Source organism: Euleptes europaea, chromosome 19 (assembly GCF_029931775.1).
Source record: "Euleptes europaea isolate rEulEur1 chromosome 19, rEulEur1.hap1, whole genome shotgun sequence".
Lineage (NCBI taxonomy): Eukaryota > Metazoa > Chordata > Lepidosauria > Squamata > Sphaerodactylidae > Euleptes > Euleptes europaea.
This window is the reverse complement of record NC_079330.1, coordinates 26,308,006-26,332,048: the sequence shown is the minus strand read 5'-3', so window position 1 is coordinate 26,332,048 and position 24,043 is coordinate 26,308,006. Positions and strand designations below refer to the sequence as shown.

The following is a 24,043-nucleotide window of genomic DNA, read 5'->3' as shown; positions in this document are numbered from 1 at the left end:
GGACAGAAGGGAGGAAACTATGTTTCTCCTCCTTCCTATGTGTAGGGCCTGGTGGCCATTACTACCTCTTCTTTTCCTTTCTTTGTTACTCATCCCAGTCAGCAGCTTCTTGCAGGCAGGAGGGAGGGGGGGTCCCAAGTCAGAGGCCTCTCCATTGAGCACTGCCAAGGAGAAAAGATTGGCACACACCTGCTCAATCTGGACTTCTCCTCTCTCATAGGCCCCACGCAGATCTCCATCGCTGTCTTCTTTCAAGCCAGTTCCAAAGTTTTGCACACACACACAAAAAGTTGCCCTTCTAGTTTTGCTTTTGAAGCCTGAGTGTTATCTGGGCCTGACATATCTGCAAAAACATCTCCTTCCATTCACATTAGCATTCCCCTTGGTTGAGAGATGTTTGGGGGAAGGGGAAGTTTGCTCCATATTGTGAGATTAACCAAGATCCTTTCAAATATTAATTTAAGGAAATTGTTCTCCCCAGATGCTTTGTTAGGCAGCAAGCCAGTCAATACATTTTATAAAAACATTGGCTGGATTTTGGGGGGTGGGGGTGGCAGGTAGAGGGACCCAGCAAAGAGCGAGAGCATGGGGCAAGTACGGTGGGCAGTCTCGAAGCAGCCTCTGCCCCTCCCTCTGCAGATCCGAACGGAGCTGGAGATGCAGATGGCATGCAATCTCCGGGAGTTCAAGGAATTCATCGATAACGAGATGATCGTCATCCTCGGCCAGATGGACAGTCCCACGCAGATCTTTGACCACGTTTTTCTGGTGAGTGACACGTCTCGCACACTGAAAAAGCTTCCACTGCTGCTGCTGTTTCATTCTACCGAACTCTCTCCCCAAGGAGTTCAATGAAACTCAAAAGCATGTGTGCTTCTACCCTATCCCTAGCTGGTCCAGAGGAAGGCAGCTTTACCTAGTTGACTGCTTCTGTTCATCTCCACTGACTCTCCTGCTTCCTTCAGCCACTTTGTTCGGAATCCCTCCCTTTGCCTTCATTCATAACACCCATACCTAGCACTTCCTGATCCTAGGTCCTGGGTGGAGGATTTCTCTTCCCATCCCATTCAAACTGACCTGTCTCATCCCTCACAGAAGCCATACTTTTAGCCAGCACTCTGTTGCTGTGATCTCCCTCCTGAGCAGCTGGAATGTTCATTAGTATTCCATAACATAGCCTCTTGGACAGTGGGGGTAGATGAGTTGTTAGCCCACCTTGCTGATATGCATACACATATTATTAAAAAATGGGTACAAAGATTATGGAATGAATGACTTCTTGAACCAGAGGCAGTTAATGACTCCCTAACTGTTCTCATCACTGTAGGTACTTGGGTAGCTCCCCCAGTGGGGACAACAAAAGCTCCACTGTGGGGCCATTCACAGACATTTTCTTGCAAGTTTTTATGTAATCAGTAGAATGTTCATCATTGGGAGGGAGGCCTGGCTTGTGTATTGAAAGGGTTCCTATGAAAGCATTGTGTATCTGTGCCCTGCCCAAAGAGATGCCTTGCTCACAACCTGCATCACAATCAAAACAGCAAGGTTGACCAATGACTAGTCTGGCAGGTAGTTTTATCCCTCCCCACAACGAAGTCCTCCAATGGCGTGCTTTTCTTTGCCCTAGAGGGGGCAGCAAGGCAGTTGTTCATTCACAGGCAGAAGCTAAAGGGGGCAGAACTGAACTTTGCCTAGTGACGTGCCTGGCAAGGCACCAGCGGAGAGCAAAGCCTGGATCATGGCAGGCCAATTTCTAGGGAAAGAAAGTATTGGAAAGAGAGCCGTTGGTGTACTAGGGCTCACCTGACCCATGGGGACTGGTTTCTGCCCCACAAAGATGACAGTCTAAATGTGGGCAGGAGGGAGAGGTGAAGGACACCAGGGCTTCGAAGCAAGCAAGGGCCATCACGTGTCCATTTCAGCCTTCCTGCAGTCAAGCCTTCGAAAAGCATCCGTTCACACCGCTCGTGAACGCAGCTAGGTTTGGTCAATGCTGGGAGCACCGAAGCATTCTCTCTCTTTGGGGAGGGGGGCAATGGGAACAAAAGAGCAAGGAAACCAAAAACAGGCCCCGGAGAAGGGGCTCACACAAGCTGGGCAGGTGGCATTTCACTTTCTGCGGCACATCTGCAAAGCCTCTGTGGAACCTGTGAGTGATAACAAAAGAGTCTGGAGGCCCCTCCTCCTCCTCCTCTCTGGCAGTGTAAAGCTCAAGCTCCTGCCATGTTTGGCTCACCCACTACCAGGGCACGTCTCACCGATGACTCAGCAACTCTGCTGGGGTTTTCCCAGCCCTGGGGGCACACCCTGTCATTGCCCGTGGTGGAGTGTGGGAAGCCGGCTTACCTTAAAGTCCTGCCTCTTGGCACCGTGAAAGAAGCCAGCTTGGCTTTTATTCACACTCACACCCTCCCCTCTCCTGTCAAAGCCAGATTTGATTTATGTATCTCTGTTATTTCTGGAAAAGTTTTCTGTTTGAAAGGAGCACCTTGGCGCAGAGTGGTAAGCCGCACTACTGCAGTCCAAGCTCTGCTCACAACCTGAGTTCGATCCCGACGGAAGTCGGTTTCAGGTAGCCGGCTCAAGGTTGACTCAGCCTTCTGTCCTTCCAAGGTCGGTAAAATGAGTACCCAGCTTGCTGGGGGTAAAATGTCGATGGTTGGGGAAGGCAATGGCAAACCACCCCGGAAACACAGTCTGCCTAGTAAACGTTGTGATGTGACATAACTCCGTGGGTCAATAATGACCCGGTGCTTGCACCTTTACCTTTTTTTGTTTTTGTTTTTGAAACCACCAAAAATACGTGCAATGGTAGTCCAGAACTGGGGGCCCCCAAGTACTGCAGGTGCTTGCAACATTTTGATTGGCATTCTGGAATGCTGATGAGAGCGGGAAGCGGGTTGCATTGCCCTCAAGGTGTGAACTGTGTGGCTCCTTCCACCTTCCCTAGCATCCTTTATTCATCTTCGTGGCCTCCTTGCAGTCCCCCATGGGGAACTGTGCATGTGCAGGCCAGGCTGGCCTGTGAATGCACAGTTCCCAATGTGTGCCTGCAAGGAGGACCACTCGATGAACAACAGTTGCAGGTAAGCAACACTGTTTTCCTAATCTCAGCCAGAACCTGAATTAGAGGCAAGGATACCTGGGACCTTTGCATGAAGCACTGCCTGGAAGGAAAGGTTGGGGGAGAAGAGACAAGCACACACACTCCACTGCCGGAACAGGCTCCTTAATCATTGGGACCACTCAGGTCTCCCTCTACCTCTCCTTCCAAGCCTATGTGAAATGGTTGCCCGGAATCATGAAAACTTTGCCCTCAAGCCACATATTTATCTCTGCGATTTATCCAAACAGCTTCCTACCAGGAGCGCTGAATTCTGCACCCAGAATTTTTTTGTGGGTGGGAGGGAGAATGTTAAACTTGAATATGCAGCCATTCTCTTTGTTGACGTCTTCCTTTTTTTCTTTCTTCCACCTTCCTTCTGCACCAGGGGTCAGAGTGGAATGCCTCCAATCTGGAAGACCTGCAAAACCGAGGGTAAGCCCAGACGTGAGAATTTAGCTGAAGCTTTGCCAAGAGGTGTCTGTTTGCCATCTTCCCCATGATCAAAATGGAGACAATATCCCCGGTAGCTGAGAGCTGTCCTTTTGGAGTGCATCTAGGAGGCAGCTGGCGATGGCTGGTTCTGCCAGCCCCACTTCTTAAACTTACTCAGGAAAAAAAGATGTCTCCCCCCCGCCCCCGACTGTTTGCCAGGTCTCAGCAGTGGAGACTGGGAACTGCCTAGCAGATTCAGTAGTTGAGTCCAAACCGAGGTGCTGCGAATGGTCAGGAGATTTCCAGAGTTGCCGAGGGGGCTTATGGGTCCCCAAGCGAATAGGTCAGCCTTGCCCCCCATCCTTGGAAACTGGTCAGCAGGGACTCTGTCCTCCCTCCTTCGGTAGCAAGTAGGTAGCACCTAAACATACACATTGCATAGCTGGATCAGAGCAAAGCCCATATGGTCCCGCTTTCTGTTTCCAATAGCAACCAACCGTACTTCTTTCTTTATTACAAAGATGTCCCAGATGCCCTCTGGGAAGACATAAAAGGCAGTGGTGTCCTTATCTTCCCCCCACACCTTGTTTGTGTCCAGCACTTCATATTCCAAGGTATACTGCCTCTGCACATGCAAGTTCCATCTAGGTATCATGGCTCATGATCATTGGATGCATTTTGAAACTGACCCTGGCTCAGCTGTATAATCCCCACCTTTGCCCCGTGTTGGCCTCCATGGGGAGGGAGTCCTTCTTTTAACCGCCTTGATTGTGTGCCACAAAGGGGGGGAGGTTAAAAGGTGTTGAGGGTTCTTGCATCTGTTGATGGCTCAGCCTCTCATTGTCTAAAGTGTGCGGATGAGGCTCCCTGGGTCACTGTTGCATTCCCTGCTCTTCGGTGGTCAAACTGGGATTAAGAAACCCACGCACTTTCCTTAACTCAAATCAAACCCGTCAGGGGCTCTTCCTCCCCACCTGTGCAACCCCCATCCAGCATTTTGTCTTGTCTTCCCCGCCCCCTTCTTCCCAGCTTTATCTTCTCCTCTGTTTCCATGCAGGGTGCGGTACATTTTGAACGTCACTCGAGAGATCGATAATTTCTTCCCAGGGATTTTCGAATACCACAACATCCGCGTTTACGACGAAGAGGCAACCGATCTGCTAGCTTACTGGAACGACACATACAAATTCATCTCCAAAGCAAAGTAAGTCTTTTTTAAAGGAAGCACACACACACACACGGCTAACCAGGTTCCCTGCTTTTGTTGTTTGTTTGTTTGGTTTGTCTTTGTTAAAGAATCCTGGTTAAGCATGGAAGGGAATTAGCCATAACCATGGTTAACTGTGGTGCTTAAATATAGTTAAGGCTGGAGACAAGGAGTTAAGTGTAGGGGTTAAGAGTGGTGGTTTGGAGCGGTGGACTCTAATCTGGAGAACTGTGTTTGATTTCCCCACTCCTCCACATGAGCGGCGGACACTAATCTGGTGAACCGGGTTGGTTTCCCCACTCCTCCACATGAAGCCTACTGGGTGACCTTAGGCAAGTCACTCTTTCTCAGCCCCACCTACCTCAAAGGGTGTGTGTTGTGGGGAGGGGAGAGGAAGGTGATTGTAAGCCAGTTTGATTCTCCCTTAAGTGGGAGAGAAAGTCGGCATATAAAAACCAACTCTTCTTCTTCATCATTCTTACCTGCTAAAGAGATGCTGTAGGGTTAGATTTGGTCATTTTACCTCGGGTTGAGCATCTAGGATTGTGGGTTCAAATCCTCCCTCCCTCACGCTGTACGGGGTGGCAGAGTGCTTGGCTTGTTCTTTTATGGCCGCGTTGTCTTGTAGGAAGAATGGCTCCAAGTGCCTGGTTCACTGCAAGATGGGAGTCAGCCGGTCAGCCTCCACCGTGATCGCGTACGCCATGAAGGAGTACGGCTGGAACCTGGACCGGGCCTACGATTACGTGAAGGAGCGGCGCACTGTCACCAAGCCCAACCCCAGCTTCATGCGGCAGCTAGAGGAATACCAGGGGATCCTCCTGGCCAGGTGCGTTTGTGCTGACCTAATGTTCTGTGCCAGTGTATGCCAGCGGCACTTGCAAGCATGGCATAAACATGTTCCCCTTTTGCTTGGCTTTGTCCACCCTGCAATGAATTCTTCACGTTGCTTTCATTGCTGCAGCAAACACAGACGCATTAACAGAGTCCACACCGAGCAGCCGAGCATTGAATTTCTGTCCTTCTCCAGCAGTTTAGCAGCTTCCCCTCCTCATTCCTTTCACACAATATGGACAAAAACTGCCTGTGCCTTTCCCCTCATATCTCCATGATAAAAAGGGCTTTAAAAAAATGAGAGCTGACAAATTAGGGGTACCAGTGTATCATGGCAATAGATCATTATAATGTTATTGCACAGCGCTAAAACAATTGCTGATTTTTAAAAAGAACCTCTCAGAAAGTCCTCTAGCATCACAGCAGAGACATTGATAGACATGAGGGGCTAACAGAAGGAAAATGATGCCAGTGGGCACAGGAGCTTCAAAAATGTGCCCCTTCCATTCAGGTGCCATGCAAATGCCCTTAGACTGCATTCTTTTAATAAAAGATCATAGCAAAGCAGGGGGAAACCTGGAAAGAGGATGATTCGAGAGAACTAGCTAGTGCAGATGCTTAAAAAAAATCCATGGAGTAGGCTACCTCTGAACAGGAAGGTGCTGTTTAACCAGGACTAATAGCCATTGAAATGAGAGCCAGCATGGTGTAGTGGTTAAGGTGTCAGACTAGGCTCTGGGAAACCCAGGTTCGAATCCCTACTCATGCCATGGAAGGTTGCTGGGTGGCCTCGAGCCAGTCACACACTCTCATCCCTGACCCTGGCAAGTATTTGGATGGGAGACAACCAAGGAATACCAGGGGCGTGACGTGGAGGCAGGCAATGGCAAATCACCTCTCAAGAACTCTTGCCTTGGAAATGCTACGAGGTCGCCATATGTCAGCTGTAACTTGATGGCAAAAAAAAAAGCCGTTGAAAGATCATGTACAAATCAACGCGCCCTTTAAAAACAATAAATGGCCATTGCCCCATTTTATGGTGATGAGTTCCCAAAGTCAGTTCTGTGTTCCGCGGAGAAGCTGCAGCTTGAACTTCCTGTCAGCTGACTGACTGCCCTGGATTCTCCTCTTTCTCATGTATTGAAGAAGGGAAGATAGGAAAACCATTGTTCTTGTCACTGTTGTTTTCACACTCTGGTTTCTGTCTCTGGTTTGGGGCAGGAGGGCCCCCCGGTTTGCATGCACATGTGATGCGAATCCCAGGTTAGGGGCAGGAAAGGAATCCAGAGGAGAGGCGGGGCCAGGGAGGAAGAAGCGTGCAGCCCTGGGGCTGGCTCTCAATGGGGTTAGGCTCGGGCCCAGTTGCAGGAAGGTTTCAGAACAGTAGTCTTGTGTGTGTTATTTGGGAGGGGAGGGCAAAGAGCTGATTCAATTGACATCAGAATTTCTTTACTGTCTTTTCACGTGACCTCAGGGCTGGGCACAAGACTTCAAAGCAGTGCCCAGTTTTTTCAAAAACCCTAGTCTAAATAAGTTATGTGTATATATTTTTCATATATTGGCTCCCTGTGAGTAGTAGATTCAGCAGCAGCAAATGAGTGCTTCACTCAGTGCATAATTAACTTATGGAACACCCTGGTGCAGGATATCAGTGATGGCCACAAACTTAGACGGCTTTTAAATAGGGCTAGATAAATGCATGGAGTTGGAAAGGGTCCACCCACGGTGGCTGAATGGGGGGCCTCCATGTTTAGAGGCAGTATACCTGTGACTACCGGTGCTGGGAGGCAAAAGGAGGCAGCTTTGTCCAGGATACTGAACTAGTGGCTCAGGAGCCAGATCCACCACATTTCTTCCTATGTGAACGCTGTAATTGAATCTCAGCTCTGTTTCCTAAGAATTCAAGTTTCTAGACCTTATAGCTACAAAGTAGTATGAGGCTATGAAACAGCTGTGTAGGTGTGTGGGAGAGCATTCTGAGAGGAGAAAAGAGAAGAGGAGTTTGGTTTTTATATGCTGACTTCCTCTACCACTTAAGTAAGAATCAAACCGGCTTACATCACCTTCCCCTCCCCACAACACCCTGTGAGGTAGGTGGGGCTGAGATAACTGTGACTAGCCCAAGGTCACCCAGCTGGCTTCATGTGTAGGAGTGGGGAAACCAACCTGGTTCACCAGTTTAGCCTCTGCCGCTCATGTGGAGGAGTGGGGGAATCAAACCCTGTTCTCCGGATTAGAATCCACTGCTCCAAACCACCGCTTTAAACCACTACATTACGCTGGTACCCAGCAGCAAAACGTGGCGGTGCCAATGGCGTGTGGCACAAGGGTGTGCAGCTGTGTTCTGGAAACTTCTCAGCCTGGCTGAGGTAAAGGAACCAGTCCGGAGAGCCTCTCTCCTCTCCCATAGTTCCTTTCTTGCGCAAAACTTCTCCCGCTGGGGTTGTTTTGTAATGGGAGACCCCCATCACCTGATTGGGAAAAGATGTCTCAACATTTGCTGGGTGTTTCTCTCCCCGCGCCCGCCTGCCCTTGGCCCCTTTTGCATAGACATGCACTGCAGATGTCCCCATGTAACCTCCCTGAGAGGAAAGAGAGACTTCGTGCTCTGCCAGAGACCTCTGGGCCTAGAATCGTGGTTCCCCAGTGGCTCAATCTTGGGCTTCAAAAGTGTGCATTTTTGGAAGGGCAGCAAAGGAAGTGTGGAAAGGTCTGGAGGAGGTGAACTGGTCTGACCTTTCCGCTTCCAGAAGTCACTGGATGTAAGCCCGATATCCAAGCAACCAAGCCCTTGGAGGGGAAAAATATTTAGTGCTTCTCGCGCGTTTGGAGTGACTCATATACAGTAATGATCTTGCAAGGTGGGCCGCTCGTCTTCCCTTGTTGTATCTGGAGGGGTTGACACCCCGAGCAGCCAGGAGAAAGGTGAGCCAGGGGATTTTGTCTTGCATTCCGAAGAACTGAACTAATTCTCCTGGAATCTGCTCCAGGAGTACGACGTTGGCTCTTTTAAACAGATGGGAGTTTTCTGAACGGACTCTTAAGTTTTATTCGCCCTTTTCCATTCTTGTTGTTTAATTCTTGTTCCCCACATTTGCATTGCGAGGTTGGCATAACTGTTTTCTCCCGCCCCAGCCCAAGAGAAACAGTGGCGCATATCTGGCTTCACTTTCCCTTAAATGTCTAAGGTTCATGGGAGCTGGAGAATCCAGTGGCTCAGAAAATGTGAACCAGTGCAGATCTCACCCAGGAGTACACTCTGCTGCTGTAGACACACCGGTGCTTCTTGGCCTCCACCGAGATTATGAACACATGAAGCTCCTGTATATGGAGTCAGACTGCTGATTTGTCTAGCTGAGGACTGTTTTCTCTGATGGACTGCGGCTCTCCAAGGTTTCAGGAAGAGAGAGGTTTTCCCCCACACCTGAGGTCCCTTAACTGGAGATGCTGTCAGGATGGCACCTGGGACCTTGTGCATGCAACGTAGGCGTTCCACCTCTCTGATAGCTTTGGATACTCAGCAGCCCTATATAGATGCCAAACTGTGGTGTTAGAATTGTGTGCCCTATGAGGTAGGCTGGGAGACCCTGTCTTTCTGCTGTGCTACTTTTCTGTTTGCATGCAGTGCTTTGTGTGAAGGGATGTCCAGGGCCGGAGCTCACCCCCTGCCGTCTGAAATGGCACACTCCGGTCTGCTACCTTCTTTCCCTGCATGTCTAACCCAAACTGCTCAGGGGATTAAAGTAGACTTCTGCAGATTTGCCCTGAGCACATGGGAAGAGGGAGCATATGCGCATGCACGAAAAAACCACTTCCGTGACTGGAACAATTTTGCATTTTTAAACTGATGAAGATGCTGCCATTGGGGTCAAGCATGGCCTGGCGTAGGGTTGCCAGCTCTGGATAGGGAAATACCTGGAGATTTTTGGGGAGGGCGGGGTTTAGGGAGGAAAGGGACCTCAGCAGGGTATGATGCCATGGAGTCTACCCTCCATAGCAGCCATTGTCTCCAGGGGGACTGATCTTGGTCGTCTGGAGATCAATTGTAATAGCGGGGGATCTCCAGGTGCCACCTGGAGGTTGGCAACCCTGGCACCAGCATACCTGGGCCAAGTCTGCTGGACTGCTTTGATAACTTAATTGCTCATCTTCCTTTTCTTTTTGCCCTCTCCTAAATGATTAACTGGGCTTCATAAAGTGTCTGCATCATTTTGCCGGTGGTACGTGTTATTCTTGAAGGTACCACACCATGTTTGTTTTTGCTGTTTTGATGCACCCCCGTCAGTCTCAAATACCCCCCCTCCCCTTGCATAGCTCGACTAAGCTACAAGTCCTCTTGTTTATCGTCTCTGCCCACTCTGGGCGGGTGGAACGCTGATTCACATTCATGTGATTGGTGCTTCAGTTTCAAAGCCAGCTGCTGGCTTCTCCAACGTTTCTGTGCTATCTGGTTACCGTGTTTGCAAAGATTGTGGAGGGGAGCAGGAAACTTGCTGTCGACTAGGCTACCACCTGGGACGGGGGCATCAGCCAGAGCCCACCTGCCTGCCTGGTGTGCGTCCTTGTGGGGAGATCTCTGCTGTTTCTCGCTGGTAGCTCCTCACTTGTAAATGACTCTTTCGTGTGCTCCTCCACACAGAGCCTCAGCACGGGAGGGGTTTCCTCTTAAGCCCAAATCCCACCCAAAGCTGCTCTTGCATTCAAGCATGAAAGGGTTTTGCTTGACTTATTCATCATTCTAGTACCAAGCAATAAATTGCATAAAGAAAGCGAGAGCAGGTACTGTAAACTTGCTACACTGAAGTGGATTTGTCACTCTCTAGATGCACATTTTTCCCATTGGAATTCTCAAAACTCACAAATAAGCCCCCATGCAGAGTTTTGAGAATTCAGATGGGGGAAATGTGCATTTAGAGAGCGGCAAATCCAAGGCAAAGCCTCCCATGCATAAATGGCCTGGGTTATTCTGGTGCAAGATTTTTAGTTTTTTTTAAGTACGTTGATACATACACACACGCACAACTTTTTAACTGTTTAAGTTGAAAATCTATGAGCATGACAAGGGGGGTGAGCAGGACAGCGCAAAACCACCAGGCAGGCTTTGGACATTTAACTGAGCTTGAGCTCCCTCTAGAGGCAAGAGCTCAGTAGTGTAGACAAGAGGAGGAAAAGCATCCAGAAGGGCAGGCTGGGCCGGAGTTCAACTTCCCTGCCCGCCCACAACACTGCTGCATTGCAGGTTCTGTTCTGGAGAAATGCCCTTCTGCATGGGGGGAGGGGGTGGTTAGTGGGATGACTCTGAGACCTGGTGGGCACCTGAGACCCTTCTAGTGGATGGCTAAGGTGATCTCGTCAGATCTCGGAAGCTAAGCAGAGTCAGCCCTGGTTAGTACTTGGATGGGAGACCTGCAAGAAATCCCAGGGTCGCTATACAGAGGAAGTCAACGACAGACCACCTCTGGTAGTCTCTTGCCCAGTAAACCCCATAAGGAGTCGCCATTAGTCGGCTGCGACTTGACGGCACTTTCCACGCACGCAGTAGCAGAAACAAGCCACTCAAAGCAAAGAGCTCTTGTAAGGTTCTGGGGGATTGTCCCACTCTCCCCCCCCTTTTCTTGGCATCCTCAACTTGAGCAAACCTTCCTGCCGTCACTATTTCTCCCTCCTCCCCTCTATCCTTATCTGGTAGGGGAAGGCCCACCAATTCAATTCAATTTATTACGGTCATTGACCAGCAAAGTAAATATTCAGAAGGATTAACATTGCTTAGAAAGGTAAAATATAACAATGTATCAGTTCGTAAAAGCACCAGTTAGAATAAAATGCTTACAATAAAATTAAATATTTACTTAATATTACCCTTTCAGTGATATATTCTACTTCCCTTATCAGAGTTAGACCAAGTGCTTCTATGCTTAATACCTAACCTTGCATATTTGGCAGCTTTATGGGTTATCTCATGGTTCGTATCGGAAAGTATTTCCATTAGCTGGGTGGATCCACCAGGATGGGGAGAGATGGAGAATTTCCACCTTGGTCCCCAGGCCGCCTCCACCCCCCACCCCCCCGCTTTTCTTCCTCTCCATTGCAGTGGACAGAGGAAGAGACCAACTGCCTCCTGCACCTTGAACCACTCCGTCCCTTGTTCTCCCGCAAAACCGTGGCAGCCGTCAGCATCCCTCCATTGCCTGTTCTGTTTCTTGGAGACCAAGAATGTTGGGGGAACTCACTTTCATAGACTGACTTTTTTTTAAGTATTGGAGAAATAATCTGTAGCTTAATTATTTGTACAGCCCTATGGATATGCCACGTAAGCAAAAAAAATAGAGAGGTTTATAAGATGCAGGGTTATAAAATCATGGGTGGGGCAGAGAAAGTGGGTAGAAGGAACCTACTACAAAATGCTGGAACTCTCAGGGGCAGTAGGGGGAAGGGCCATAGCTCAGAGGTATAGCATCTGCTTGGCATGCAGAAGGTCCCAGGTTCAATCCCCGGCATCTCCAGTTTAAAGGGACTAGGCAAGTAGGTGATGTGAAAGACCTCTGCCTGAGACCCTGGAGAGCCACTGCCAGTCTGAGTAGACAATCCTGACTTCGATGGACCAAGGGTCTGATTCAGTGTAAAGCAGCTTCATGTGTTCACTGAATGGTGTTAATGGGCAGTAGATTTAGACCAAAGGAATTACAGCTTCACTCTATGGCCATTTATGCATGGCTGTTTCCTTGCGGTCACCCCACCAACATTTGAACATCGGAAACTGCCGTATATTGAGTGGCACAACCGTATCTATGTACCCAGCACAAGAAGACAGGTCTCTGCCCTGAGGAGTTTGCAAGTGTAAAATGGGACCGAAAGGAGATGGTGAGGGGAGAGAAGGGTGGTGGAGGTGGGGAGGGCCTGCCCTCATTCCAAATACAGGTCCATAAAGTCTTGTTTCAGCGGGGCAGGAGGACTAAGAAGAAGAAGAAGAGTTGGTTTTAATATGCCAACTTTCTCTACCACTTAAGGGAGACTCAAACCGGCTTACAATCACCTTCACTTCCCCTCCCCACAACAGACACCCTGTGAGGTAGGTGGGGCTGAGAGAATGTGACTTGCTCAAGGTTACCCAGCTGGCTCCGTGTGTAGGAGTGGGGAAACAAATCCAGTTCACCAGATTAGCCTCCGCCGCTCATGTGGAGGAGTGGGGAATCAAACCCGGTTCTCCAGATCAGACTCCACCACTCCAAACCACTGCTCTTAACCACTACACCATGCTGGCTAAGAGTTTGCGCCAGTGACTTTGCAGAGGAGGCTGGCCTTGACGAATAAGGGAAGAGTGGAGGTACAAACCATGCTGACCCTCTCTGTCTGTCCTTCCCTTCCCACAGCAAGCAGCGGCATAACAAGCTGTGGCGGTCACACTCCGACAGCGACCTCTCCGACCATCACGAGCCCATTGGCAAGTCCGGCATGGAGGTCAGCAAAAAGGAGATCACCACATCTGCAGACCAGATCTCGGAGAACAAGACCCCCAACAGCCACCACCCCTCGGCGTCTCCAGGAGCGCCCGCCAGCCTGCCCATGGAATGCCGCTGCCATCCAGGCGCCAATACCATGGACTTCTGCGGGAAGGAGAGGGTGATCCAACTGGAGATCACCTCCCGAGACTTCAGCACGGAGCAGATGGAGGACCGTTTGAACTTGAACAGCATCAACGGGTGTCCTTCCGGGTGCTGCTTGGATGACCTGAAGTTTCCTCTGGACAACTGCCGAGCTCCTGAGGCTGTGCTGCAGCACGAGGAGGCCTTCAAGGTGGCAGCTGAGTTTCCGGACTTGGCAGTGGACGATTTAGAGAAAGACGCCCTTAAGCCGGGGGACGGAAGCGTCCATTTGGTCCCCATGGAAGAGCTGGAGTCTTGCTTGCAAGACCTTTCCAAGTCTCCCATCCGCAACTCCCCAAGCCCACCGTTCCCTCCCCAGCCCGAAAGCACGGATTTCAGCACAGACAGGATCGACTTCTTCAGCGCCTTGGAGAAGTTCGTGGAGCTTTCTCAGGAGGGCCGGTCGCGGGCCTTCTCCCACTCGAGGACGGACGACCAGGGAGGCGGGAGGAACGGTCTCTCCAAAGTGTCGGTCTTGGAGTTGCTGCCCTCGGATTCGGCAGAAGATGCTCCGCGAAACAACTCAACGGGCAATTCCCCACAGGGGTCAGAAGCTTCTTCGGCAGAGGAGGAACATCTGAAGGTACTGATAGACGAGACTTTGTGTTTGATGCTTTATGAACTGAAGAGAGCCAGGTGAATGCTAGGAAAGTGGGGTGGAATGCTAGGAAAGTGGGGTGGGGGGGGGAAGAAGGCAAAGTATTTCCCAGGAAAGCAGAAAGTCCTAAAAGGCCATTGCCCTGCCTATACCTATTTCTAGACAATTCCTCGTCTAGCTAGTGCCTTTTTTCTAGCGAGATTAAACACTAACCCTTCTATGGTTATGCAAGGCAGAATTTTGAACTTACCATACTCGAAAAGGACTTGTCTGTGCTCTTCTGGCTCTATCGACTCATTAGCTCACGTGCTCTTGGAATGTCGTTTCTATGAGGATCTTAGATCATGATATATTTCTCCTCTTTTAATACATAAATCCTTTTAATACATAAATACCAGAACGCGGGGTCATTTTCTGAAGCTGGAGGCTGAAACATTCAAAACAGATAAAAGGAAATAGATCACGATGGGTAGCCATGTTAGTCTGTCACTGACAGTTCATACCCTGCCAGAAATTTTTTGTTAGTCTTTAAGGTGCTTACTGGAGTCTTGCTCTTTTCTACGGAAAAAAGGAAGTATTTCTTCACACAACGCATGTTAAATTGTGGAACTCCCTGCCCCAGGATGTGGTGGTGGCTGCCAACTTTGAAGGCTTTAAGAAGGGAGTGGACATGCTCATGGAGGAGAGGGCTATTCATGGCTACTAGTCAAAATGGGTAGTAGTCATGATGCATAACTATTCTCTCCAGGAGCAGAGGAGCATGCCTATGATATTAGGTGCTATGAACCCAGGCAGGATAATGCTGCTGCAGTTGTCTTGTTTGTGGACTTCCTAGAGGCAGCTGGTTGGCCACTGTGTGAACAGACTGCTGGACTTGATGGGCCTCGGTCTGATCCAGCATGGCTGGTCTTATGTTCTTAGAAGGACTGGAGTGATATGGTCCTTTCAACCCACTCCAGTCAACACCCTGGCTACAGCATTCTGTACCAATTGATGTTTCCAAACACTTACCAAGGGCAGCCCCACTTAGAGCTCATGGCTGTAATCTGGCGTAGATGTAACCGGGGCATGCACCACAGGGGCCAGATCTTTTCTGCCCAGGAAAGGCCACGGCTGGCTAATCAGTCAAAGTTGGTAAAAGGTACTCCCGTCCACAGCTGCCACCTGTTTATCCAGCCAGCTGTAGGCCTGGGTTAAAGAGCACTCCTGGACCTCAGACCTGTTCATTCAAGGGGAGTGCAACCCCATCCAGAATAGGTGGCACCTTAAATCCCAGTTCAGACCTTCCGCCCACCAGAAGCATTTCTGTCTTGTTGGGATGAAGCTTCAATTTAGTAGCCGGCATCCCTTCCAAAACTGCCTCCAGGCACTGGTTCAAGGTTTGTACAGCCTCCCTGGGATCATAAGAACCAAGGTCCATCAAGTCCAGCAGTCTGTTCACACAGTGGCCAACCAGGTGCCTCTAGGAAGCCCACAAGCAAGATGACTGTGGAAGCATTCTGCCTGTATTCCACAGCACCTAATATAACAGGCATGCTCCTCTGATCCTGGAGAGGATAGGTATGCATCATGACTAGTATTCCTTTTGACTAGTAGCCATGGATAGCCCTCTCCTCCATGAACATGTCCACTCTCCTCTTAAAGCCTTCCAAGTTGGCAGCCATCACCACATCCTGGGGCAGGGAGTTCCACAATTTAACTATGTGTTGTGTGAAGAAATACTTCCTTTTAGAAAAGAGCAAGACTCCAGTAGCACCTTAAAGGCTAACAAAATATCTGGCAGGGTATGAGCTGTTAGTGACAGACTAACACGGCTACCCATCGTGATCTATTTCCTTTTACCTGTTTTGAATGTTTCAGCCTCCAGCTTCAGCAAATGACCCCACATTCTGGTATTATGAGAGAGGGAGAAAAGCTTCTCTCTGTCCATTCTCTCCATACCATGCATAATTTTATAGACCTCTATCATGTCTCCCCTTAACTACCTTCTTTCTAAGCTAAACAGCCCTAAGTGTTTTAACCACTCCTCATAGGGCAGTTGCTCTAGCCCCCTGATCATTTAGGTTGCTCTTTTCTGATCATCCCTTTCACATGTGGCTTATGGGCTTCCAGAGACTGGCCAGCTGTGGAAATAAGATGCTGGGTTAGATGGACTCCTGATCCAAAAAGCAAGGCCATTTTCTTGATGTGATATGTAATTTTGTTCAGATTTTGCATAGTTATGTTGGAATGACAATGGCATCTTTCATACAGGTCTTCCAAGGGAGAAAGACAAGAGTAGAATATGCCCTCTGTCTCAGCATTGAGAGTTCTAGCTGTGTGGTGTGCAAATGATGGTGATCGCTTCTTAACAGGCGTGCCCTTGTTTCCTTCTGTTTTCTCTCCACAAGCTCTCTGAACTCGACCGTTCGAGCGGCCTGACACGATCTCACTCCGAAAACGCCATCTCAGTGAAAGAAATAGTCACGGAAATCGAATCGATCCACCAGGGCGTGGGGCAGGGAGCAGCGAAAATGGACAGCTTGAACAATCAAGTCCCGGCCCTCAAAAGGAACACAGTCCACGAGCTGCCTGCAGAATCCGTTTGGGCCTGGGAAAATAAGTCCGGGAAAGCCGAGCAGGGGGAAGGAGTCGGCTTGCCGCAGAAGGAGGCAGCCAGAGAGGCTTTGAAGCCGGATCAAGAAGGCACGTCGGTCCTGCAGATGCCTGGTGCAAAGATGGAGTTTGAAGAGAGCGACAGCTTGACAGAAGACCCTCTGGAGACTCGTCTAAATCCTGGGCCCAAATGGTGCCCTGGCTCTGTACGGCGTGCCACCCTGGAGTTCGAGGAGCGCCTCAGACAGGAGCAGGATCTGCAGCATGCTTCCCCTATCGCCCCCTTACCCGTCCGCAAGAACTCCAAGAACGAATCGGCGGCGGCTGATGTTCCCTCGAAGGGCAAGGATGAAGAACCGTCTCACGAGCTGGCCCACATCTCCAAGGATGAGGCCATGAGAGTTGGGGACGCTGGGGCCGAGACTGGTTCTGAACAGCTCCCCATCCTGCCCATCTCTCCCCCTCAGGATGACCGGTTGGAGTGCTCTCACGCAGATGTGCTGGGGTGGGCCAAACAGCACAGAACAGTGATTTCGGTGGAAGGCCCCGAAAAGATCCCCACTCCTTGCCTTCTCCCGAAGAGAATAGAGATTATCGAGTACACCCACGTGGCCAGGTTGCCCAGCCAGTCTGGGACAGATTTCCCAGCAGCGGAGCGGAGTCCTGAACTCAAAGAGCCAGAGGAAGCCCCGGTGGTGGACGAGAATTGCAACGCACCTTTATGCTCCGAGAATTCTCTTGAACCGGTGGGGGCATGCCCGTCGCAAAGGCCTTCAACGCTGGAGCACAGCGACTTCAAGAAAGCCGTCTTCTCCTTGGGGAGTCCCGAGGAGGAGGGAATTGGGGCGTTGATGGACACAGAAGCCTCTCTGTTAGTGAACCCGGTGAGCTGTCTGCCCCCACCGCACTCGGATCACCACACTCACCAGCACTTTGTTTGCTTAGAGGGGGTCACGCAGGATAGCACGAGTTCGGATCCCGAGCCGGCCCCTTCGCTGGGCTACGCTGGAAACGGACAGTTTGCCTTTGAGGAGAGGGGAGGAGCTCTGCGTAGAAGGAGTGAGGGGGCCCTAGTGCAGTGGAGCCCCGGGGACTTACGCGTGCCCCATCAGCTAGACCCACATGCCGGGGGAGCTCCAGAAACCACTGTGGCCGCTTCTCTGTGCTGCAGCCTCCCCCACAGCTCCAGCAGCGACAGCATCCAAGACCTGAGCGGTGGCTCCGGCTCCGTGAGACAGCGCGCGAAGGAAATGGAGGCCCGGATCCGGCAAGCGGGGCTCACCCCGCCTTCCCTCATGAAACGGTCAGCATCGTTAGCCAAGCTGGGCTGCCTGGATCTACTGAAGGACGACTTGTCCTGCGGGCACGCTCTCTTGTCTAGCCCCGGCCCATCGTCCCTCAACCCACTACCTGCCATCTGCGGCCAGAGAGGGCCCGCGGTCACTTCGGAGCATGGTGCGCAGGGCCCAGGCGTGACGCTTTTGCCACCCATCCTCCGGGCTCCCCAGCTGACGGTGCATTTTGTGGAGCCGCTCAAGACGACGGAAAGCATCGCCCTGAGCAAACCCGTGGAGAGGCCTCCGGCGCAGTATGCCAAAGAGTTCAGTCTGACTAGGCCGCTCTCGGAAGCGAAATTGACTAGCGCCCAAGCGGCAGGGTTGCCGGGGTTGCCAGTGCCCCCGAGGCTGGCAGTGGTGCCCAGGTACCAACACGGTAGAACTCGACAGCCGAGGAGACTCAAAAAAGCGAATGACAGGAAACGTACAACCAATCCCCTGTATAATACCATGTGATCTTCGTTGCCCCCCCTCTTGCCTCCTCCCCTTAAAAAAAAAACCCTTGACATTTTTTTGCAAACACCCTTATTGTGTTTTTCAGATGGGGCAGATGTAATATATATTGAAACATGCACTTTATTAGTTAATTTTATATACGTTTGTCATTTTTACTGTTCCTGTTGCATGTAGGTTTCAAGGTGGCTGGTTTCTTGGTCCCTCCCTGTATGCGTGACTGCGAAGTTGCAGTTTTATTATTTTCATATAAAAATATTTTAACTAATAAACCTCAACTTTTTTTTTTTTTGGCTTTGTTTTAACAGAACACCCTCCTTGCAAGAAGCGGTGGGGGAGGACGTTAGGGTTGCCGTTTTCCAATCAACCAAAACCTAATTTTTTAATACGTTCTTAAGAGCTGAGCGCTATTGAGAACGAGAGCGGGCAGCCAGATTGTACTCACACAATCTGAGGGGCCGGTTTGTGGAATCCTTGTCCTAGCCGGATCCTTGCCCATTTAGCTCAGCAGCTGGCGCTCGGCAAAATCTGTTCAGATGGGAAGGCTTTTTTGCCGCATGGCCCTCTTGTGCTATTCGGAGAAGGTCGCCAGCGAATTCTAGGCTCCTTGAGTGTCCATTGGAAATGAAAAGGGGGTGTGCCAAAGTCTACCAAATACATTTGCTGCGCCCAGGGGGTTCATGCATTCCCAAGTCCACGGTGTAATGGGTACTTCCAGAGCTGGGCTAACAAACCAGCACCCCACCCCCAGTGATTCAACAGAGATGCTTAAAAAGCTTCGATGAAATCTAGGATATTTGGAGACAGTGGTGCCTGCACCCTTGCTGCGGCACGGGGGTGTGTGATTAAGGATGAAATTTCCCTATTTGTGTGGGCCCCCCTCCCTCAATTCCCCTACAAATCACACTTGGGAATGCACTGCTGTAGGGGCTGCAGAATGTATTTGATCAGAGCGATCTCAAAAAGAAGACAGTGGTGGGAAGGAAGAGCAGAACTCAAGGGGGGGGTGTTCTCTTAAAACAATTTCCTTGTAGGGTTTTAACCCTTTCATTACTTGAATAATGCTGTGGGCCTTTCAAGCATTGCGGCCATATCTCCGGTTCCCTTCCTTGACCCTGCAGAGCAAGCGTCCCGCTGTCCTCTCTCTCCTGTGGAGCTCTTTTGCCTCCCCCTTCTGTTTGTTCGTTGCAATCCAGAGGCTGACTTGGTCTACATATGCTCCCTTGCCCTTCAAGTCGAAAGATTTGCCTCCCTTCTCCCCAGGAAACAAAACAATTTATTTTCTCTTCAGCTTTACATAACTGTGTGTTTCTCTTTTCTAGCGACTTTTTTTGTTTGTTTTACTGCAGGGGAAATGGACAATTTAGTACATTTTTTTCTGAACTGGAAAACTCAAATGCAGCTCTTGTTGATGACTAGCACGATCTGCATGCAAATACTGGAGCGGACTTAACTTTTGTGCCCCCCCAAAAAAGCCAGGGCCCCATACCATCTTGTGCCAAAAGCTTGCATGTTCTTTTTTTTTCATTTTTCCATTTGCGTGGTCTGTTGTTCCAATTGCAGCATCCTTTCTAACACCATAGACGTCTTTAGCTGTTAGGGCTGCCTGCCGCCTTTTTGGAGATCAGGGTTTTGAAACTCCTCGATAAAGCACTTCTGGTCGAGCCGTGTTTTGTTGTGACTGGAATCCAAAGAAGCACACTTGAATTCCCCTTTTTCGATAGCGGAAGAGAGCCCATCTCTTGCGTCGGTGGGTGCATCGGACGGGGTTTGATGATGGCTTCTTTCCAACTCACCTATATGAAGCATATTTAAAACCTGCTTCCCGCTGGATAAAACTGTTGCCTCACTTTGCCCCGGCTCCATGTGCATTTCAGTGTCAAGTACTGTTAAGTCGCATCCTCCGTTCGAAGAGGGGTTTTAAGTTCTTCCCATCCCTTTTCGGGTCTGTAACAGGGAAGGAGGAAGATGTTCCGTGAATGGGGGCTGGTGGTGGACACACTTCAAACCCCAGCCCGGGGAGAAAACCTCTAGCAGACATTGTTAAAGTCCCTTTCCTTTCAGCCATTCAGGGGCAGGAGGATGAGTGTGGATGAATTCCAGGTTGGTTTTAGAATTGCCCGGGCGTGTGTCGGTCGGGGTTTCACCTCCCCTCTGTCACTCGTGGTCTGTTCGTGGCTTCAGGATCCTTTCCACCTTCCGCTGCCTGTCAGGTCTCATTCTCAATTCCCCCTCCGGCTTTGTGCCCGCAGTTATGAGTTGCAGCCCCTCTATCCTCTGCTGCAAGTGCCTCCATCTCTCCTCTTACAAATGGCTTGTACTCTGTCCACAGCTTCCTGGGGGAGAGGGGAGAAGCCCATGCAAAACTCCTCCCCCATGGCCTTTGTATGGCTTTCCATCCCTCTTACTCTTGGATCATCCCCACGACACTATCTAGCCTTCTTCTTGCCCCCTGTGGTTAGATTCAGGCAAAAGTGTGTGGGTTTGTGTAGGGAACGCAGTTGTGAGGAAATGGGGGGTTTGCCATGTCATCCTTCGCCCACCTCCCTTGCCCTCCTGTCGCGCCAGCTGCTGTCTTGATCTGCCTGGCACTGTTTTCTTGCTGGCATTAGCAAGAATACCTTTTCCGTAGGGCCAGCTAAGTCGCAAGGCCCAGTCTCTGCTTGTAGGGTGCACATCCGGTTTTGAGTGATGGGGGATAGACAAGGCACCCTCTGCCGTGCCAACCACATAGGTCAAAGCCAGTGCTTCCTTTCATTCTCTGCCACTGTGTCCAAAGCGACCACGGTGGCTTCTGTGAGCATTGTGTGGGTGATGCATTGTTGCCCCGCATCCATTGGTGGGGGGAGATCTTATGGTCTGTGATCCCTTTTCTCTTTGCACTCGGGGTGGGGGCGGAACAGATTTCAGGTGCAGCATCTGGGTTTTCCCTTGTGCCAACTCTGAACTGAGGACTCTGGAGGGAATTACACGGGACTTCTAGCAAAGGGCTTTTCTGAATGACTTTCCTTCAGAGGAGCTGGTTGGCATTTCCTCCTCCTCCACCACCACTTGCCTGTCAAGTCTCAGTCATGACTGTCCTGGTGGCTTCGCACCACCCGTTATGAATTGCACCCCCACCCCCATGAGGGCCTCCATTCTCCAGCACACCCGGCATTTGCTCGTCAATCACTCAGGATCCATTTTCTTTGTAGACTTCCCTTTCTGGAAGCAGAACCTATTGCTTCTATCTCCGCTAGGGTTGAAGGGGCAGCATTAACCTCTTTTCCCCGCCCCTCTTAAATTGAACACTGGGCCTCAGTACCACTCAGCAATAGGATCAGCAACTCAAACGTGACGTCTGCCACCGATCAGGAACAAGCAGAACCTGCTGATGCCTCTGAGCCCTCTTCGGATCTCCTGAGCATCACAAATCCAGCTTGGAGAAGTTGTAAGCTTCTGCTGACTTCCAGATCTTGACGGGCATCGTGTGATCTGTATCCTGTTTCTCAAGCCCTTGCCCCATTCGCTCAAAGCATCATGGGTGTTTTAAAGGGCATCTCCCTCCACCTCTGCCCATGTTCAAAGTTGCTATTCTTTTGCAAAACTCCATTTCCAGAAGGGGATTTTCCAACTCTTGCATTGTGGATTACCATATTTCCCCCCTTCTTCTCTTGTTACGAGAAGAGGGGGGTCCAACTCTTGCATCATGGACGTTGGAAAGCGTGGCAAAATCTCAGCCGCTCTCACCCCCCCCTTCCCATTGGTTTTTGCCTTGTACTATAAACCTGTGTTGTGCCTTGCACAGAAGTGTGTGAAAGTGATCCTTGTGGGTCGTGCGCCTGGACAAAATGGCTGTCTTTCCCTGTCTCTCGACGTTTAGCAGTTTCCCTCTTTTCACCCTCCCCCCCCCCTTTAGAGGCAGCATGGCTCACCCATTCTTTTTTTTCAAAGCAGGCTAATGGGCTCCTCTGCCCTTCGCTCCCTGTGCCAATCAACCCCTGCCGAATGGTGAGTTCTCTTTGGTGCCGTTGGGTTGGTCCTTTCCAGATGCCACCTTTGCCTAGCCAAACGGGGTCCTCAGATGTGTGAAAGCATCCTTGCACTTGCTCCCAGGCCAGCCTTGAGCATCTCGGTAGCCAGTACCCGGGGGTGGGGGGGAAAGGCTGGGTTTTCCCTTCCTGCAATGCCTCCTGAGCTTGTGTTGAGTGATCGAACCTGCCTTAGCTACCTTCAAGTGAAAAGGAAGGCCCAGCCGGCTTTGATTCTCCCGCACAGATTACGCTCTCTTTTGGGTGTAGACAAACTGGCAGCAACATAATATAAACAGTACAAAAATCCATTAAACCAAAATAATACTTATATTGCTATAAAATTACACATACACACTAGCATACACTATACTATCTACTACAACAATTCCTAAACTTGTTACTTATTTGTTCTTTACAGTAAAGTGAAATGAATTTCACAACGATGAGAACGGAAAAGGCTTCACAAAGAACGAGCCTCAGGTGAGTTCAATATACAAATACAGCAGTTTGAAGTTCCTATAACCTTCTTCTTTCTTTTTGCAGGAATATTATCCAAAGACAAGTGTATTGGAGACTTGTCTTTGGATAATATTCCTGCAAAAAGAAAGAAGAAGGTTATAGGAACTTCAAACTGCTGTATTTGTATATTGAACTCACCTGAGGCTCCCATATGAAGCCGTTCTTTTGTGAAGCCTCTTCCATTCTCATCATTTTGAAATTCACTTCACTTTACTGTAAAGAACAAAGAAATAAGTATCAAGTTTAGGAATTGTTGTAGTAGATAGTATACTGTATGTTAGTGTATGTGTATTTTTTATAGCAATATAAGTATTATTTTGGCTTAATAGATTTTTGTACTGCTTACATTATATGCTGCCAGTTTGTCTAAATATTAGAACAGCATAGAGTATTCTTTAGTTTGGCTCTCTTTTGGGTGGCCTTCACGTTGGACCCCGGAGAGGGCAGCACAATCCCATTGGAATCTGGATACTTGGTGCTGCTTCAGGCCTCGGTGCCTTGTGTGTGTGTGTGGGGGTGCTCTTTCTTCGACCGAGGTGTGTCTCTTACACACTTCTGAATCTCAAGTTGGGGAAGGGCGCCATAGCAAACCGACTCAGCCTCTGTCTGTGTGCGTCTCTCTCTCTCTCTCTCTCTCTCTCTCTCTCTCTCTCTCTCTCCACTCGATCGCTGCTGGGGAATGGGGTCTACTGTCATGTGTTTAGCAGAACTGAAGCCCTCCAAAGACAGCTGGGGGAGCTACGCATCTCAAAGGGTGGGGGAGAAAAAAACACTCCTCCCCTGTGATCATATCCCTTCCCACCATGCCCTTCACTTTTGCCCCCCCCCCAACAGTGGCTTGTACCATAGACCAACATGACCCTCAGCTGTTTTTAAATGTGAACACTCGCCCTTGAGTGGTGCAGATTCAATGTTCTTGTTACTGGATGAATAAATTTTTATTTTGAGAATCGAGAGTACCTGTCTTAATCGGCACTGGGTTTGTGGGTGCACGGCCAGGGTTCAAGGGAAATTGTAAAAGCTGTGGAGGGTGGGTTGATGCTGCTGGAAGTTAGACTTGAGAAGGAATGGGGACATTTGACCCGCGACAGAAACAGTGCCCTGACTTGGCTGGCCCAAGCTAGCCAGATCTTGGAAGTTAGTCCTTGGATAGGAGGCCATCAAGGAAAACCCATGGTTGCTATGCAGAGGCAGGCAGTGGCCGACCACTTCTGTTAATCTCTTGCCTTGAAATTGCTGTGGGCTCGCCATAAGTCGCCTGCAATTTGATGGCACTTTCCTCCGCCGCAAATGGAAATGGCTCGTA

At 50.0% G+C, this 24,043-nt stretch overlaps 1 protein-coding gene across 2 annotated transcripts in view; it reads left to right on the top strand.

Moving 5' to 3' along the window:
* SSH2 (slingshot protein phosphatase 2) overlaps nt 1-18,233 on the top strand; it is a 141,891-nt gene extending 123,658 nt beyond the window's left edge. For both annotated transcript variants that reach the window (XM_056865375.1, XM_056865376.1), the window contains 6 exons: nt 640-768; nt 3,492-3,538; nt 4,596-4,742; nt 5,374-5,574; nt 12,950-13,805; nt 16,211-18,233. In XM_056865375.1, coding sequence (XP_056721353.1) covers nt 640-768; nt 3,492-3,538; nt 4,596-4,742; nt 5,374-5,574; nt 12,950-13,805; nt 16,211-18,208 — 3,378 coding nt within the window. In that variant the 3' untranslated portion in view covers nt 18,209-18,233. The remainder of the gene's footprint in view (nt 1-639; nt 769-3,491; nt 3,539-4,595; nt 4,743-5,373; nt 5,575-12,949; nt 13,806-16,210) is intronic.
* The last annotated feature ends 5,810 nt before the right edge of the window (nt 18,234-24,043 follow it).